Raw genomic sequence first — 18,582 nt, 5'->3', positions numbered from 1 at the left:
AGCAGGGAGCCCAACGTGGGGCTCGATCCTAGGACCCCGGGATCATGACCCGAGCCGAAGGCAGACGCTTAATGACTGAGCCACCCAGGCGCCCCTATTTCTGATTATTTTCAATTTAGTTTCTTAATGCCTTTAATTTTTGCACCATAGTTTAAGGTGAAACTGCGGGTTATTCCGGAATTATAAATACAAGATAATCTGGAATCATTTTAATTAGTCTGAATTAATTTTCTAAAGGCATGTAATCTTGGCTAATTTGTTAACAACCTTTGACTTTTGCCAGAATTAGCATCTTTTTAGTCTCGATAGCAGTTCGATTATGTGGGTTTTAAAAAATAGGTTCAGTATTTTTGTTGGAAGAGACCATGTAGCCTTAGGAGAAAATAAAGAAATGCATACTTTCAAAAACTAATCAGATTTAGAACATTGCATCGGAATAAATAGCGGATTTATTGTGGATTTCATAAATTGCCTTTGCCTTGTTGTACCGAGACTAAATGTATTTCAGTTGAAATACAGCGTAGGAAGTTCTAATGTGTAACTTTTCTTTTTCTGCTAAGGACTTCTTATTTTGTCTTTTGAAAAGTTCTGATATGCTTAATATATGACATTTCAAGTTGTAAATGATATAATTAATATTTTAAAATACGATATTCTGTTAATGTTTCATAAGTTATGATTTTGTTTTCTTAAAAGGGCTTGTTACAGATCAGAGTAATACAGGCAGGCTGAGCATTTACGATTTGCAGTATTTTTAGGTCTGAAGGTGGTAATGAATTATGTAGGTTTAAGTCGTTGGAATTAAAACTAAAAGCCTTTCTAGAGAAAATTGATATAACATTTTGTGAGTCTGTTAATAGAAGTGGCTTTTTCTTTGCTTTCCAGGTTTTTGGGTGAGGTTGCTTTAAAGAGATATTACATCTTAATTTTTTTATTTTTGAGGTGGGAGTGCCTAAGTAGAAGCTTCTCTGTTTAGCTAAGTGCCATCATTGTAAATCTTGAGCTTAGAAAAGAACTGCAAATCAGTTGCAGATTTAATGAAAAAAAATTTTTTAAGATTTTATTTATTTATTTTATTTATTTGAGAGAGAGAGTGAGAGAGAGAACACAGGCAGGGAGAGTGGCAGGCAGAGGGAGAAGCGAGCAGGGACTCGATCCCTGGACCCTGGGATCATGACCTGAGCCGAAGGCAGACGCTTAACTGACTGAGCCACCCAGGCGCCAAGATTTAATGAAAATTTGGGATGAGAAAGTGAATTTGAAATTTTTAGAATACATTTTATATGGATCATTGGCCTTTCTGATGGCTTTGCTACTTGAAGCAATTCTGCTTATACTATGAAGCAGCAAATCATTTCTAAAAATCTGTGTATGCTTCACTTTCCTTAAGCTTAAGCTGTTTCTTTGTGTGTGAATTATTTTTTCTGCATTCCCTTTAGGTCCTCCCCCTCCGCCCCCCCCAATTAAAGAGCAAGTATTAAACTAATTTATGCTGCCCAGTCACACTCCAGCTCTCTGGCTTGGAAGCTGTTTTTTTTTCTGATTGAGCTGGTGTTATAGTAACATCATTAGATGCTATTCTAATTGAGCTGTGAGTTGCTGAGGCCTCTACTAGAGCAGTTAACCCTACAGGATCTGCCTTGTTCATTATATTTAAAATGCATAATTTGTCTCATCTAAAAGTTTGCCTATTTTGGTGAGTACATTATTTTTCTTACATTTAAACTTATTTCAGTTCTACATTGTCCATCTCTAACTTATGCCTAACTTTTTTTCATTTTTCATTCAGTGATTTTTAGAGTGAATGGGTCTTTAAAATCTTATGTTGGCCATTTCAGTGCTCATTGTACATGTTTTGATTTCCTTTTTTTCTAGAAGATTGTGTATTTAGGCAGAAATTTTTGTTTTGCTTAAGTGATTAAAGGTTGACTCTGAAATGATGCTTAATCATGTGTAAAAAACTAACATGACTAAAACAGTTTCATTGATTTCATTCTTTTCTGCACTAAATGAGAGTTGAAGGACTTGGATCACCATAACACAGGATAATTTTGTTAAATTATCAAATTTTGGGATTTTTACCCAACAGCTGATGAAGATTTGATTGTTTTAAAAAGACAAACAGTTAACAAATATGTGTAGATATTCATTTGAGCAATTTTCAGTATGATACCATTTGCATCATAATATGACAAAACATATGCTTGGTAATGAGTCAGATTTAGAATTTTTGGATTTTTTTCCTCATTTTAAAATGTGTAATTTTGGTGATGGGAAATGTGGCTGAATTCCAGTTTCTCATGAACAAGGTATTTTAGGTTGTGTCACCTTGACATTATTTTGTGGTGTGATTGGCATCCAGGAAAATTTGTTTTAACCATGAGAGTGGATAGAAACTAGGGTAGTGCTTACTTATGTAACACTAAGATGATGATAGGCGGTCAGAACCTTATAATTTAAGTCTTGGTTATTTGCTACTGCAAATTATATCATAGGTCAGATAAATAGATACCAGAGACTGTAAAGATTGTTATAACATCTTAATTTAAAGTTGGTGATAATTGTAAATACATTTAAGCTTGAAGACTATATTATTTACATTTTAAATGAAAATTGTTTGCACTTTGGAGAACTTGTAACTGTGTGGGGTTCATCTTTTTATTGCTTTTTTACTCCCAAGGTTTAGGATAGTGGTTTTCAACCTTGGCTGCATTTTGAAATCTTCTGGGGAGCTTTGAAATATACTGGATCCCACCTCCAGAAATTGTGATTCAGTTGGCCTGGGGTGCAGCAAGATTAGAGTTGGAGGTGGCTTAGCTATTAGGGTCCTCTAACTTTATATTTTGAACTGTTTCACTTCCATCCTTTAATACAATGACATACGTATGTACTGTGTAAATCATCTCACATCTAACGTAATAGGTCTTTTGAAGGTATTGCCACATTTGTTTTGCTTCAGTGTTTGTCCCTTCATTTGCTCCTCTCTCCTCTCTTTGTTCATTTTCTCACTTCATTTGAAATGTCTGGTAGCAAGTTTTAGGGACTTGTATATCCCGTGATAAGAAGTTGGTATAGCATTACTATTCTAAATAGGAAGTTGATCTTTTTCTTAAAGTACTCTAAAATGCTTATTTGGGCTCTGTTTAGAGACTTAGGACTTTTTTCAGGTGCCAAAATTAGCATCTAAACTCCCAGTGGAATTTGGTCTTCAAGGGGGGTTAATCTGCTTGGAAACCATAAATTTTCTAGGCACCAGTTAACTGGTCGTTTCACTGGTTCCTGAGAGGCAAGTTTGCACTTAGCTTTTGCTGTCAGGAGTTAAGTTATATGCTGTGAGACAGTTGCTCAGCAAGCCCAACTAGTTAGCATTTCTTTTCTTTCTTTTTTTTTTAAGATTTTATTTATTTGACAGAGAGAGACACAGCGAGAGAGGGAACACAAGCAGGGGGATTGGGAGAGGGAGAAGCAGGCTTCCTGCCGAGCAGGGAGCCCGATATGGGGCTCGATCCTAGGACCCTGGGATCTCGACCTGAGCCGAAGGCAGACGCTTAACGACTGAGCCACCCAGGCGCCCCCCAACTAGTTAGCATTTCTTTAGAAATCATCTAAGGAGGGCATATTCAGTTCTCCATTTACATCACCTGCAGTAGTTCCTAAGTGCTGGTCGAAGAGTAGATGCATCTTCATCTCTGGAAGAGCTTTTTTTTTTTTTTTTAAATTATTTTTCTCTTCCCACGCTCCATTCCAGCACACACAGATTCAGAATGGGAATTGAGTGGAGGAGGCATGGGAATCTATGATTAAAAAAAAAAAAAAAGTACTTCTTGATTTTAAAGGCTTTGGATATTTTATCCTTATTGCTTTGCTTTAATATGTGACAGGCTTTATTTCGCAATCATTGATGCACTGGAGTAATTTACTTAAAATCCGTCAAACCCCAATTTGCATGTTTAGAATGCATATCATTTCGTTTGTTTTTTTAAGGACTGCTACTGAATATTGTCTTTTGTAGTAAGGTATGATTTCTTTGTTTTAATGTGGATGAACTCAGAGTTTTTTAAGTCAAAATGTATCTCTAAATGTAAAACTTAAGGATATTTATCAGCAGTATTTGCTAGTGAATGGTAGAGCATATCAATAGATGCTAATCATTGTAATAATTCAATCATCTGATGAAAAGAATGACCGGAAGTAGTACTTAATGGAGTAAGATAAACCGGGTATCATTGTACATAAACACACTAGGTACCTCTGTGTCATAGATATGCCTCACTAAAATTAAAGGAAGAATTTTATGTGTATAGATGTTGAAATTAGGCAGCTAGTTAATAGTAAAGAAAAATGACATGACTTTCGTGCAATTAGTTTTTTAATCAGTCGCATATATTCATATTGTAATTTGTTTCACTATCATTTTGGTAATTTGTAAAGTGAAATGTGTAGGTTAGTATAGACTAGATCAGTGCTTTTTAAAACTGACAGCACCTCAAACTCTTAGAGTGCTTTTTAGGTGGGGCCCCACTCTTGATATATAGTTAGTAGTGCTGGACTAACCTGCAGGGATTCTGAAACACCCCTTTTGAAAGAATAAGCTAGATAAATTCATAGTTTTCTTCGTTTCAGAGGTTTTATGACATGTATTTTTTAGCTATCAGTTATTAAAATTCATCTTAATTTTCAGTCTTTTAAAATAGTGTTTCCCAAAGTGTAGTCCACAGACTCCTGGGGTCCCCATGACCCTGTTCTTTTAGGAGGTTCATGAAGTCAAAATGTTTTCTTTTTAAAGATTTTATTTATTTGACAGAGAGAGGGACAGCGAGAGAGGGAACACAAGCAGGGGGAGTGGGAGAGGGAGAAGCAGGCTTCCCACGGAGCAGGGAGCCCGATGCGGGGCTCGATCCCAGGACTCTGGGACCATGACCTGAGCCGAAGGCAGACGCTTAACGACTGAGCCACCCAGGCGCCCCTCTTTTTTTTGTTTTTTTTTAAGATTTTATTTATTTATTTGACAGAGACAGTGAGAGAGGGAATACAAGCAGGGGGAGTGGGAGAGGGAGAAGCAGGCTTCCTGCTGAGCAAGGAGCCCGATGTGGGGCTTGATCCTAGGGCCCCGGGATCATGACCTGAGCCGAAGGCAGACGCTTAATGACTGAGCCACCCAGGCGCCCCTTAAATTGTTTTCATAATAAAACATGTTACTTGCTGTTTTTCTGTGTTGACATTTGCACTGATGGTGAAGAAGCAGTGGTGGGTGGTAAACCACTGGCACCTTAGCATGAATCAAGGCAGTGGCATCAAACTGTGAATCTTTACTGTGTTCTTCACAGCCAAACACACGTTAAGCATTTGAAAACATGTTGTTTCACTTAAAAATATCTTTGGTGAAGCAGTAAAAAGTTTTATTTTTAAAATCTCTACCCTGGAGTGCCTATCTTTTTAATATTCAGTGTGATTAAATGGAAGTGTGAATAAAGTTCTTCTTGTGCACATCCAAGTACAAGGTTCATCTCTAGGAATGGTACTTGTGTGGTTGAACTGCAAGGTAAATTAGCTGCTTTTTTTTAGTGGAATACCTCTCTTATTTTTACTTAAAAGAACGACTAATAGAGGAACCATAGTTAGTCAGACTTGGATATTTGTCAGGAATTTCCTTGAAAATTAGTGAAGTGGGCCTGACACTCAAGAATAACTAGTTGTTGCCAATGATAAAATATGATCTTCCAAGTGAAAATTTTAGATTTGAAAATTTGTGTCTGCCACATGGGCTTGCCAGCTGCGTAATACTTAAAGACTTTTCTGATGAGGTTGGTGGTGATATTAACGAATGTGATTTTTAAAAAATAAATATTGTGTAAGAAATGTGTCAGCATTTGGAAGATCTGTATAATTCATTGAACCAGTATTTTTCAGTGACCAATGGGTAGGAGATCCATTCAAAGTACAATATACACCAATGGATCTTTATATAACAGAGCCAAGAGGTTCATTGATAACCGTTTCAGATTCTACATTGCAGCTAACCTTTCAGGATTGCCATTTGTTGGATGTGAGGGCGATCTGGCTGCGACATCTGTCACCCCATTGATCGCCAGGGTTGATTCGGCTGATCTGGCTGGCTAGGCGGGTGTCCCCTTCCTCCCTTACCACTCCATGTGCGTCCCTCCCGAAGCTGCGCGCTCGGTCGAAGAGGACGACCTTCCCCAATAGAGGAGGACTGTTCTTCGGTCAAGGGTATACGAGTAGCTGCGCTCCCCTGCTAGAACCTCCAAACAAGCTCTCTCAAGGATTGCCATTTGTTGCATTTTTGTGTTGAATAAAAGATGAATAGGGCACCTGGGTGGCTCAGTCATTAAGCATCTGCCTTCGGCTCAGGTCATGATCCCAGGGTCCTGGGATCAAGCCCCGCATCGGGCTCCCTGCTCCGCGGGAAGCCTGCTTCTCCCTCTCCTACTCCCCCTGCTTGTGTTCCTGCTCTCTCTGTGTTTCTCTCTGTCAAATAAATAAATAAAATCTTAAAAAAAAAAAAGTAAGAATAAAAGATGAATAACCATTATTATCTAAAAAGGCCATTAAAGTACTTTTCTCTTTTCCAAGTATGTATGTATGTGAGGCACATTTTCTTCATGTACTTTAACCGAAACAACATATCAGAACAGATTGAATGCAGAAACAAATATGAGAATCCAGCTGTCTTCTTTTAAGTTAGACATTAAAGAAATTAGCAAAAATGGAAAACAGTGTCACTCTGAATACTGATATTTTTGTCTGCTTTGGAAAATAGTTATTTTTTCATAAAACATTAATTAACACATACTGGACTTCTTATTATTTAAAATACATATTTAAACACCTTTAAGTTTTAGAACATAAAAGCTATTTGGAATCTCAATAATTAAGAATGTAAATAAGGGGACCTGAGACCAGAGAGTTTGACAACTGCTATTTTCAAGTAACTAATTATCTGTATTATTGACTAGATTACTGATTGGTTCCAATTTTTATGTGGTTTGTATTATATCATTGTTAATTCTATATCACTGTTAATTCTGAGAATGTTAATTTAATTTTTGTTCAGTAATTATGTACCAGGAAACATAGAGCAGTCAAACTTTGTCAAAAGAGGAATTCATTGGCTTGGTCTGAAAATAGAGCTGGCCTCGGTGCTGGATCCTAGGTCACAACCCTCCAGTATCATCAGGACTCTTTGTCTTGGCTTTGCCTTTTTTTTTTTTTTAAGATTTTATTAATCTGTTAGAGAGAGAGGGCGCACGCACAAGCAGGGGAGCTGCAGGCAGAGGGAGAGGGAGAAGCAGACTCCCTGCTGAGCAGGGAGCCCCATGTGTGGACTTGATGCCAGGCCCCTGGGATCATGACCTGAGCCAAAGGCAGACGCTTAAAGGACTGAGCCACCCAGGTGCCCTTGGCTTTGCTTTCCTTTCTGTTTAAGTCTCAGGTCATCTCCAGGCTACTCCTAGTGTTAAGTCCAGCAGAGAGATTTTTATTCCCTCTGTAGTTCCAGCAGAAGTCCTGGAGCTGTGTCATCGATCTGACTTGGGTCCTTTTCCATCTTTGAAACAACTAATGTGGCTAGGAGGTGACCCTGGTTAGTGAGGCTGGGGATTATCCCACCTGCCCAGATGGGGAGATTTTCCTTGGAAAATCAATTACAGATTTTTTGGCTGACAAAAAACAGGTGTCACCTAGAGGACTTTGTTGATTCTTTTTTTAACAACCTCTAATTTATGAATCTAGAAAAATGTGTTTTTTAATTTTGTTTTGTTTTTTGCTTATCAACAGAAGTTTATTTTCTCACAGTTCTGGAGGCTGGAAGACCAAGATCAAAGTGTCAGCAAGGGTTGGTTTCTTCTGAGGTTTATTTCCTTGGCTTGTAGATGGCTCTGTCTTCTACCCTGTCTCTTCACATGGTCTTCTCTCTGTACATGTCTGTGTCGTAATCTCTTCTTATAAGGACACAAATCACATTAGATCAGGACCCACCCTAATGACTTCATTTAACCTTAATTAACCTCTTTAAAGCTCTGTCTCCAAATATAGTCACATTCTGAGGGGTTAGATTAGAGCTTCAACATACAAATTTGGCAGGCGGGGCAGGGGGTACATTTCAGCCTGTAACACCCTATCAATAACAGTATGAAACTCTGATATGAAATACTCAGAAGAGGCACATCTTATGCTAAGATTCTTTTGATGCCATCACCTCCCAGATCTTTAGCAGCTTGTTCTGTTCCAGCTGCTGCTCTCGTCTTCCTCTTCTGTTTGTGACTACATGGCTTTACCACCTGGAGGTGACCAGTCATTGGGCCTGCTACACAGTCAGACTGACCAGTCACCACCTTGAGTTTCTGGCCTCTCCCCCTCCTCTGGGACCTGGATGAGATGCTGTGTGGTAGGGCATGGGATCTTGTTTCTGGTGCAGCAACCAAAGGGGCCAGATGATGCAACTCAGAAATGCAGAGGGGTTAAGTCCCCATTGAAGCAAACTTTTTTTTTTAAGACTTTATTTATTTATTTGTAGGGAGTGGGAAAAGTGGACTCCCCGCTGAGCAGGGAGCCCTACGAAGGGCTTGATACCAGGACCCTGGGATAATGACCTTAGTGGAAAGCAGATGCTTGAACAACTGAGCCACCCAGGCATCCCAGCAAAATTTTTTTTTTGAGGTATAACTGACATACAATATCTTATTAGTTTCAGGTGTACATCATGGTGATTTGATATTTTTATACATTACAGAATTATCCCCAGAGAAAGTCTAGTTACAAAGTTAATTTTTTTTTTATAGATTTTATTTTATTTATTTGACAGAGAGAGACACAGTGAGAGAGGAAACACAAGCAGGGGGAGTGGGAGAGGGAGAAGCAGGCTTCCTGCCGAGCAGGGAGCCCGATGTGGGGCTCGATCCCAGGACCCTGGGATCATGACCTGAGCCGAAGGCAGACGCTTAACGACTGAGCCACCCAGGCGCCCCCAAAGTTAATTTTTAAATAAGATTTTTTAAGGTGAAGCCTGGTACACCAGTATGGCACTTACCCAAGACCTGTGGGTGAACAAGAAGTTTATCTCTAAATTTGTCCCTTGTAGTTCATCTTAAAAGTTATAACAGGGCGCCTGGGTGGCTCAGTTGGTTAAGCGACTGCCTTCGGCTCAGGTCGTGATCCTGGAGTCCCGGGATCGAGTCCCGCATCGGACTCCCTGCTCAGCAGGGAGTCTGCTTCTCCCTCTGACCCTCCCCCCTCTCATGCTCTCTCTCTCTATCTCATTCTGTCTCTCAAATAAATAAAAATAAAATCTTAAAAAAAAAAAAAGTTATAACAGACATTCATTTTGTTTGATTGTATCATTCACATCTCAGATTTTATAATCATTAATACCTGTGCACATAATCTTTTGTGCTCTTGGGAGTGCTCCTCCAGTTACCCTCAGTTTAAGGAACCCCAATTTTCAGACCTTCCTCTGTTTAGGATCTAGGCTGTAACTTCTGCTATAGGCAGTTGAACTAAGCCTGCACACCTTTTTGTTTTCTGCTTGTAAGCCTATACTTAGAATTTCTTTCTAATGATATTTCACCAAGCCAGGTTTTTTTTTTCCCCCTTGTTAGACGTAAGTACTTATGTCATATTCTCGTATTAAGTAGTCTGTTGATCATTGATCAAAATACCTATAATTTCTAGAAAATATACTTACATATTTTGTTTTGCATTTTTTTTTTTTACGGATTTTATTTATTTATTTGAGAGAGAGAGAATGAGAGACAGAGAGCATGAGAGGGAGGAGGGTCAGAGGGAGAAGCAGACTCCCTGCTGAGCAGGGAGCCCGATGCGGGACTCGATCCCGGGACTCCAGGATCATGACCTGAGCCGAAGGCAGTCGCTTAACCAACTGAGCCACCCACGCGCCCTGTTTTGCATTTTTTAATGCTGCCGATAATTCAAAAGTAAACCGACATCTGAGAAATAAAAAAAGTCAACATTTTTTAAAGTTTATGAATTCTCATGAGAACCTCTCAGACCAACGCTCAACTTTTTTTATTTTAGAGAGTTTATTTATGAGAGAGAGCACACACGCACACATATGTGCATACAGGGAGGAGGGGCAGAGGGAGAGGGAGAGTCCCAAGCAGACTCCTTGCTGAGTGCAGAGCCCTAGGTGGGGCTTGATCTCAGTCCTGAGATTGCAACCAGCACCGAAACCAAGAGTTGGACGCGTAACCGACTGTGCCACCCAGGCACCCCCACTTTTAGAGAGTATCTTAATTAGCCTGGTTATCTGGCTTTGTAGTCCATGGAGTTCCTATTAGACCTGTGGTCCGTAATAGGTGATAGCTTATGATTAATAGCAAGGCTAGAGACAAAACACACAATAGGTAGACAGATATAAGTATGAACCTCTGTCCCTTTTGCTGACTTTTTACCTCCCATTACCCCTGTCACCATAGGATGGTTTGTTCTGTTATAGAGACTTTAATATCTGTATTTTAGAGACTTTTGAATAGGCTTAACTTTTCTACTGAGCTCTTCAAACTCAGTGTATTTAAAACTGAATATGTTACTTACCTTTTAAAATCTTGTATTCTTATCATTCAGTTAACTATGAAATAGGTCCTCTTTTGACTGTCCCTTCTTTTCACCCCTTAAAAAATCTAGTCTGTTCTACTTAGAAATATTGATTCCCCCTTTGTTTCCATTGCCCATGTCCCTAATCTAGAGCCTATCGCTTTTCTGATCACTGTCTCCTAACTAGTTTTGTTTCCCTTTCCAAAGTTATTCTCCATGCTTTCATTATAGTTTCCTTTCTAAGGCAAATCTAATGCCATTGTTCCTTCCTTTTTCCTGTGATGAACCTACTCTAGAAAAACATCTGCACTCTTATCCCTCTGCTTTTCCTGATTTTCCTTCAGCCTGGCAAATTCTTATTCACATGTGGTAGTTATTAGTATTATTCCACCAGTATTCTGATGGCTCTCTGCACTTCTCTGTCTCCCTTCCCCACATTGAAATTAAGCGTGGCTCAGGATATCTCAGTTTCAGCACTATTGACATTTTGGGCTGGCTAAATTTTTGTCATGAGGTGCAGTCCTGTGCATTGCAGGATGTTTAGCAACAGCTCTGGCCTTTACTACTTGATACCAGTAGTTCTCTGCTTCCCACCTTCCCATTCCAGTTGTGACAATCAAAAATGTCTTTAGATATTGCCAAGTCCCCTGAGGGACAGAGTTTTCCTGGTTGAGAACCACTGGCATGGCCATATGACGTTGGCCAGTCAAATGTGAACGGAAGTGATAGACTTTTAAAAGACAGTGCATGAGTTATCCTGTCTTTTCCCCTGCCATTTGAGGACGTATGTAGTGATGGAGCCTTTGTTAGCCTAATTCCTGAAAAATGATAGTGAGTAGTGATCCGTTTATCTGAGACAGACATATAGTTTAGCTTATGCAGGAAATCTTTGTTTTAAGCTTACTGATATTTTTGGGTTTGCTTATTGCTGCCATGTAGCATAGCCTAGCCTTATTGCTAAACCATGGTAAGACTTCTTACCTCTGGACTTCCTGTGCTTTCTCATTTATAGTCCCAAATCAGTTTAATAGCTGTCTCTATTCTCATCTCTTACTTAGTGTAGTAATGGGATTGGATCTTCTAGATTAGTGGTCCTCAGTGGAATAAGTACTGTACTTTAAGGGATGTTGTGGAAATTAGAGGAGCATTGGTAGATGGGGGCAAAGGATGCCATCCTATAATGTGAGGGACTGTGAAGAATTATCATGCATCCCATAACACTTTCACATGACCCAGAAATTCATGTAGGAGGTAAACCTATAATTAATTATCTAACTCCATCTTTTTTTTTCCCCTAAGATTTTATACATTTACTTGACAGAGAAAGAAAAAGTACAAGCAGGGGGAAGAGCAGAGGGAGAGAGAAAAGCAGATTCCCCGTTGAGCAGGGAGCCTGATGTGGGGCTCGATCTCAAGACCCTAGGATCATGATCTGAGCTGAAGGCAAACGCCCAACTGACTGAGCCACCCAGGTGCCCCTAACTCTTAATATATATTCATTTTTTCAGGAATTAAGTTTCTCTTAATTCTTTTTCTTAAATTGAAGTTGTTTTGTTTGGAATTTTATAAAGAATTTACTCTTTGGGGAAATCCATGTCACCATCTGCAGTGCCATTGTGCTATTTGAGTTGCCAAAATAACACACCTGTCTTGGAAGGTCTGAATTTGTCATAATTATGCTATCATAATTATGATGATTCTACATGTAAGTGCAAGTATCATGCCTGAGCAAATTTTTTTTTTTTTTTAAGTAGGCTCCAATGCAGGGCTTGAATTCATGACCCTGAGATCAAGACTAAGCTGAGATCAAGATTTGGACACTTAACTGACTGAGCCACCCAGGTGCCCCATGCCTGAGCATTTTTATTGAAATGCACACTTTATTATATATTAATCTTTTTCTCCTTTATGTTACAATTAAGGCATTGTTAAATTAAAAAAAAATATGTGTAAGGATGTTAGAACTTTGTTTCAGGATGGCCAGAAGGAGGTGATATAAGTTATTTGTTACAAAAATGGGATGTTTGTCTGATAGAGTTGAGAACCACTTTCTGATTATGTGCTACTTGTTTTTTGTATCTGGAGTGCTTTGCACATACTAGTAGATACAGTATTTGTTGGTCAATTTATGGTTCCCAGATTGCTCTTATGTACAGTGTTGCATTTGATTACCATAGAGAATCTGTAAAGTTGGCAAGGAGAGCTTGTTCCCATTTTAGAGAGAACTGAAAGACATATTAACTTGCCCTATCATACTGCTAGAGTTTTAATCAGAATTTACAAATTTATTTATACCATTCTAGTACTTTTGTGTATCATTGCATACCACTCTTTTTTTTTTTTTAAGATTTTATTTGAGAGAGAGAGCACAAACAGGGGGAGTGGGAAGGGCAGAAGGAGAGGGAGAAGCAGACTCGCCACTGAGTGGGGAGCCTGATTCTGAGCTGGATCCCAGGACCCCAAGATCATGACCTGAGCCGAAGTCAGATGCTTGACCTACTGAGCCACCCAGGCCCCCCTATCATTGCATACCACTCTTAAAATATTATCTAGAGCTATTTAATGAAGGAAAACATCTATATACCCCCGTTGGTAGTATTTTTTATGCAGGGAACTTTACATTATGTTTTAGGCACTTGTAGTTATAGGAGTAAAACAGGCATAAAATCAAGAACGTGGTGTTTGAGAAAGTGAGGACTTTTTTTTTTTTTTTTTAAGATTTTATTTATTTGACACAGAGCACAAGCAGAGGGAGTGGCAGACAGAGGGAGAGGGAGAAGCAGGCTCCCCACAGAGCAGGGGGAGCCTGATGTGGGACCCAGGACCCCGGGATAATGACCTGAGCAGTAGGCAGTCGCTCAACCAACTGAGCCACCCAGGTACCCGGTGAAGACATTTTTATCAGTTTTCAAAGAAATGTGCAATTAAAACATTAGGCCCCCAAATAGCTTGAGTTTTAGGGATGGTAACATCTGAGTGTGGTGAAATAGTTACATTCAAACACTGTAATTACTTTTTAAATTAGCATAAATCTTTTGGAAAGTAGTATCAGAAATGAATTCAACAACAAAAGTATTTATATTCTTTAAAATTTGTTGCAAACGGGGCACCTGGGTGGCTCAGTCGTTCGTTAAGCGTCTGCCTTCGGCTCAGGTCATGGTCCCAGGGTCCTGGGATCGAGCCCCGCATCGGGCTCCCTGCTCTGTGGGAAACCTGCTTCTCCCGCTCCCACTCCCCCTACTTGTGTTCCCTCTCTCGCTGTGTCTCTCTCTGTCAAATAAATAAATAAAATCTTAAAAAAAAAAAATTTGTTGCAAGGAAATGCTACAATAAAAAGCTAGTCAATCTGTGTTTGCCTCATATATGTCAGGAACTGTGCATGGTGCTGGAAATTTCTAAGGTGAGAAAGTTTTGCTGTTTTCTTGAACTTCTAGATTTGTGGCAACAGACTGTGAGACAAATACATAATCAAATAACTATAACGTGTTGAGTTGTAATTGGGGTGTGTTTTAAATTTGAGGGAGGGGATAATTAACATACTAGGGAATACACAGTAAACATACCAGGAAAGTCATTCTCCAGGATTGGGGGTGGGGAGAGACCATTAAACTGCATTTTGAAGGGTAACTAGGACTTAACTAGGTGGATAAAATGAGACTGGATGTTTTAGGCAAAAGGAATAGCATGAACATGAATCTGAAAGCACATACAGAAAGGTATTCGTTTGACAATAAAGAGCACTTACATGTCCTAGGAGTGGGCATATATGATGAATAAGGTAAGTACAATTCCTGTACCATAGATCTTTCAGTCTAGATATTAAAATTGTTATGAGGTTGGCATTCAGAGATTTCAAACCGGTGGTTCTCTTGGGCCAGATGTGAGTTGAAGGTGTGTTTTGTTTGGCATACACAGTGGTTTTTCTCTCCCTTTTCCTTCCTCCCTTTCTCCACAAATAAGTTGGTGATACTTAAAAATGAGATTTCAGGGCGCCTGGGTGGCTCAGTTGGTTAAGCGACTGCCTTCAGCTCAGGTCATGATCCTGGAGTCCCAGGACCGAGTCCTGCATCAGGCTCCCTGCTCAGCAGGGAGTCTGCTTCTCCCTCTGACCCTCCCCCCTCTCATGTGCTCTCTCTCTCATTCTCTCTCTCAAATAAATAAATAAAATCTTTTAAAAAAAATGAGATTTCATACACAAATGAGCATTGAAGATCTGGCAGCAGTGGGCTAGCATTTTCATGTGCCATTTCCACTGGAATTAAATAGTGGCTACCTACTTTAGAAGGGTTTGCACTTGTGCTCCTCAGTCCTTTTTTTAAACCTGCCACATTTTATTCATTTATATAATTTGCCAGGCTCCTATATGCTTTGAGTTGTGAGCCTTGGGTGAGTGGTTTACTTCTGTCCTTGCCCTTCTAAATTCTTTGACATATTTTAATAGGAGAAAAATAGAAAAATGCATATTGTGTTTTAGGAAAATAACTGTTCAACTGAAAGAGGAATCAACTTAAAGAATACGGAATTCAAGTATCAGTCAACAAATTTAGACTCTATTTTTTATCTAATTCCTGTTTCCTTAATCATATACTTTGGTAATAATACGTGTGATACTATCACTAAGAAGACAAACCTCTGGGCTTTCAGAGTGCCTTGTTTTATCTTTGAGAACCATATAGAAGAATCTGGAATAAGCACTGAAAGAATGTGTAAAAAATAAATCTCCTTTTAAAGTAATCATTTTAGTATTCAGACTATGAACATTTTAGTACTCAGTTTATAGCTTCCTTTTTATTTTTAGTAGGATTCATGCCCAACCTGGGGCTTGAACTCATAACCCTGAGATCAAGAGTTGCGTGCTCTATCAGCTGAGCCAGCCAGGTGCCCCTGTAGTTGCTTTTTACTGAATATTATGTGCTAGGCCCTTCATGTAGATGTTCTCCTTTGAGCTCGGTACGCACCTTTTAATCCAGGTTCAGAGAGTTTAACTTAATTTGTCCAACTCCTTAGTGTGAGAGCTGGGATTCTACCAGATTTCTGACTCCCAACTCCCCCTACCATCCCAGGGAGGTAATCTTGGGTTATTCAGAAAGTGTATCTTCAACATGTATTTCACATGTGTTTACTGAATGTGGGCAAATGCTTACTATTCAGAGGTATAAGAAAACTGCTTCTCTGCATTGGACTTATAATTAGTTGAAAAGGCAGGCATTTATGTAAAATAGATAACAGTAGAGGGGAGCATGAGTTAAATACCAAGTGATTGATAGAAATGCCAGGGAGGCCCAAAACTACAACAGTATCAGGGAGAACAGAAAGGAGGAGACTGCTAGAAATGACTGAGGTAGAGAATCATGTAACTTTGTGAGAGAATGTGAGGGTAGTGAATCAGAGAGTAGGCAAAGATGATTTACCAAGCTTTCCAGTGCTGGGTAATTGAGTGGAATTAATACTTCACAAATAAAGGTTATCAGAAGAGGAACAGGCTTTGGTAGAGACTGCTGAGTTAGTTGTTGTTTATTTTGTTTTGTTTTTGTAAGCTCTGTGCCCAGTGTGGGGCTTGAACTTACGACCCTGAGATCAAGAGTGGCTTGCTCTACCAACTGAGCCAGCCAGGCACCCTGGTGGGGGATAGATTTTTAATGATTCAGGTAAATAACGAAAGAAAATAAAAGAATAAGCATGGAATATAATATCATCAGCAAACAGAAAATCAGCATAAGGTATAGTCTCCATTTCCACTTTATCTCATTTATTCTTAGTCTGATGGCCTTTTCTTATTCCATGTGAGATCTTAAGGTTAAAGTTATTTTAGTTTTGTACATATTGAATAGATTCTTCATTAATATTCATTTTCTATATTTTGATTTCTTTTGAAAATAATTTACCTTACTGCTTTTACAGGTAAAATCTTTTGAGGAAATTAGTGGTCTATTATTTTAATAATAACTTTATTAAGATATAATTCACATACTCTAAAATTCAGTCAGTGGTTTTCATTGTAATGGCAGAGTTGTGCAACCATCACCCCTATCAATTTCAGAACATTTCATTACCCCCAAAAGAAACTCCATACCCATTAGCAGTCACTTCTTGTTTCCGTTCCTCCTAGCCTCTGGCAACCAGTGATCTACTTTTTCTTTGTATGCATTTGCCTATACTGATATTTCATATAAATGGGATTATAAACATGTGGCCTTTTATGACTGGCTTTTTTTTTTTTTTTTAAGATTTTTTTTTATTTGAGAGAGAGAGAGAGACAAAGACGGAGCATGGTCATGGGGGAGGAGGCAGGGGGAGGAGGCGGAGGGAGAAGCAGACTCCTGAGCAGGGAGTCCGATGCGGGGCTCGATCCCAGGACCCTGAGATCATGACCTGAGCCAAAGGCAGATGCTTAACCGACTGAGCCACCCAGGTACCCCATTGTGACTGGCTTTTTTCACTTAGCATGTTTTCCAGGTCCATTCATGTTATAGCATGTATCAGTACTTCATTTTTTTTTTTATGACTGAATAATATTACATTGGATATACTCATTTATATAGTCATCAGTAAATGGACATTTGTACTGTACTTTTGGGCTCTTATGAATGCTACTGCCATGAACATTTATGTATACTGTTTTTTGTGGACATAAGTTTTCAGTAATCTTGGGTGGAATTGCTAAGAGTGGAATTCCTGGGTCGTATAGTAACTCTGTGTTTAACATTTTGAGGAATTTTCAGACTACTTTTCAAAGTGGCTATACCATTTTGCAGGCCTACCAGCAATGAATGAGGGTTCCATTTCTCTACTTCCTCACCAGTGCTTATTATTGTCTACTCTTTTATTTATTTAACTTAGTGAATGTGAAGTGGTACCTCCTTGTGGTTTTGATTTCCCTAATGACTGATGATGTTTGAGCATCTTTCATATGCTTATTGGCCATTCTTTGGAGAAATGGGTATTAAATCCTTTGCCCATTTAAAAATTTGTATTCATCTTTTCATTGTTGTCAGTGGTCTCTTTAAAAAGATGGGTGTTTTTTTAACTTATAAATGGCATTTTGTAACAGATGATGGTAAATTTTTCATGTGTATTAGTGGTGGACTTTCAGGTTTAAGTAGTTGTTAATCTAGTGTATTTTAAAGCACTGGTCTTCATTAGCCATCATTTTAAAAAGTCTTGTTAAGATTTAACTTTAGGGTGATTAGTTCTGTCCACTAGACTTGATGGAGCATGCCCCTATAATAACAAGAAAACCTAACTTTAATATTCTTTGGAAGGTCAAAAACAGCAACATTTTAATTTATTTAAAACTCTAAGCACCAAATTTAAATTATGTGCATTGAGTCTTTGACTTAACTGGAGCAGTTCTATCTTTTCCCAAGTAACTGAATCTACTTTGTGAAATGTGTTTTAATGTCTGTGTCTCATTTTTTTTTTTTTTTAGGTTATCCTGAATACCACATGCCTAATACTTTTCCTTGCAACATTAGCCATTGTTTTTCACTGCCTCCAAAAGATCAGAATTTCTCCGGAAATTGGAGACATATTTGATTTAAAAGAAATAACTGTAACAAATGGACAATATGTCAATTACAAATACACCAACAAGTAATGATGCCTGTCTGAGCATTGTACATAGTTTGATGTGCCATAGACAAGGTGGAGAGAGTGAAACATTTGCAAAAAGAGCAATTGAAAGTTTGGTAAAGAAGCTGAAGGAGAAAAAAGATGAATTGGATTCTTTAATAACAGCTATAACTACAAATGGAGCTCATCCTAGCAAATGTGTTACCATACAGAGAACATTGGATGGGAGGCTTCAGGTTAGTCTTGTTTGAGAGTTCTTCTATGTCTTTTGTAGTGGCAGATTAAAAAATTCTTGCTTCCTCTTAAGTTACTATTAAATAATTTAATGTTTGCTCCATCTCTTCAGATACTGTACATCCTATACCAGTATGCATTATGGGAATCTATGGAAGAATATATTCTTCCACATAATAAAGATATATCTTAAAAGTTTTTTAA

General features: G+C 38.7%; 1 protein-coding gene across 7 annotated transcripts in view; it reads left to right on the top strand.

The window, feature by feature from the left end:
- Window positions 1-18,582, top strand: part of SMAD4 (SMAD family member 4) — a 70,200-nt gene that overhangs the window by 11,090 nt on the left and 40,528 nt on the right. For 6 of the 7 annotated variants that reach the window (XR_010407154.1, XM_064577587.1, XM_064577586.1 and 3 more), the window contains exon 2: window positions 18,002-18,380. Coding sequence is in view for 6 of the 7 variants with exons in the window: in XM_064577587.1 (XP_064433657.1) it covers window positions 18,132-18,380 (249 nt within the window). In the remaining variant the exon portion in view is untranslated. Of the gene's footprint in view, window positions 1-16,966; window positions 16,985-18,001; window positions 18,381-18,582 lie in introns of those variants that run through there. The other variant, XM_064577588.1, reaches the window with a different exon arrangement.

Source organism: Mirounga angustirostris, unplaced genomic scaffold, assembly GCF_029215605.1.
Source record: "Mirounga angustirostris isolate CCGP_5_RB_7025 unplaced genomic scaffold, mMirAng1.0.hap1 SCAF_14, whole genome shotgun sequence".
Taxonomy (NCBI): domain Eukaryota; kingdom Metazoa; phylum Chordata; class Mammalia; order Carnivora; family Phocidae; genus Mirounga; species Mirounga angustirostris.
The sequence above is the reverse complement of the archived record's forward strand: the minus strand, read 5'-3'. Positions and strand labels throughout refer to the sequence as shown.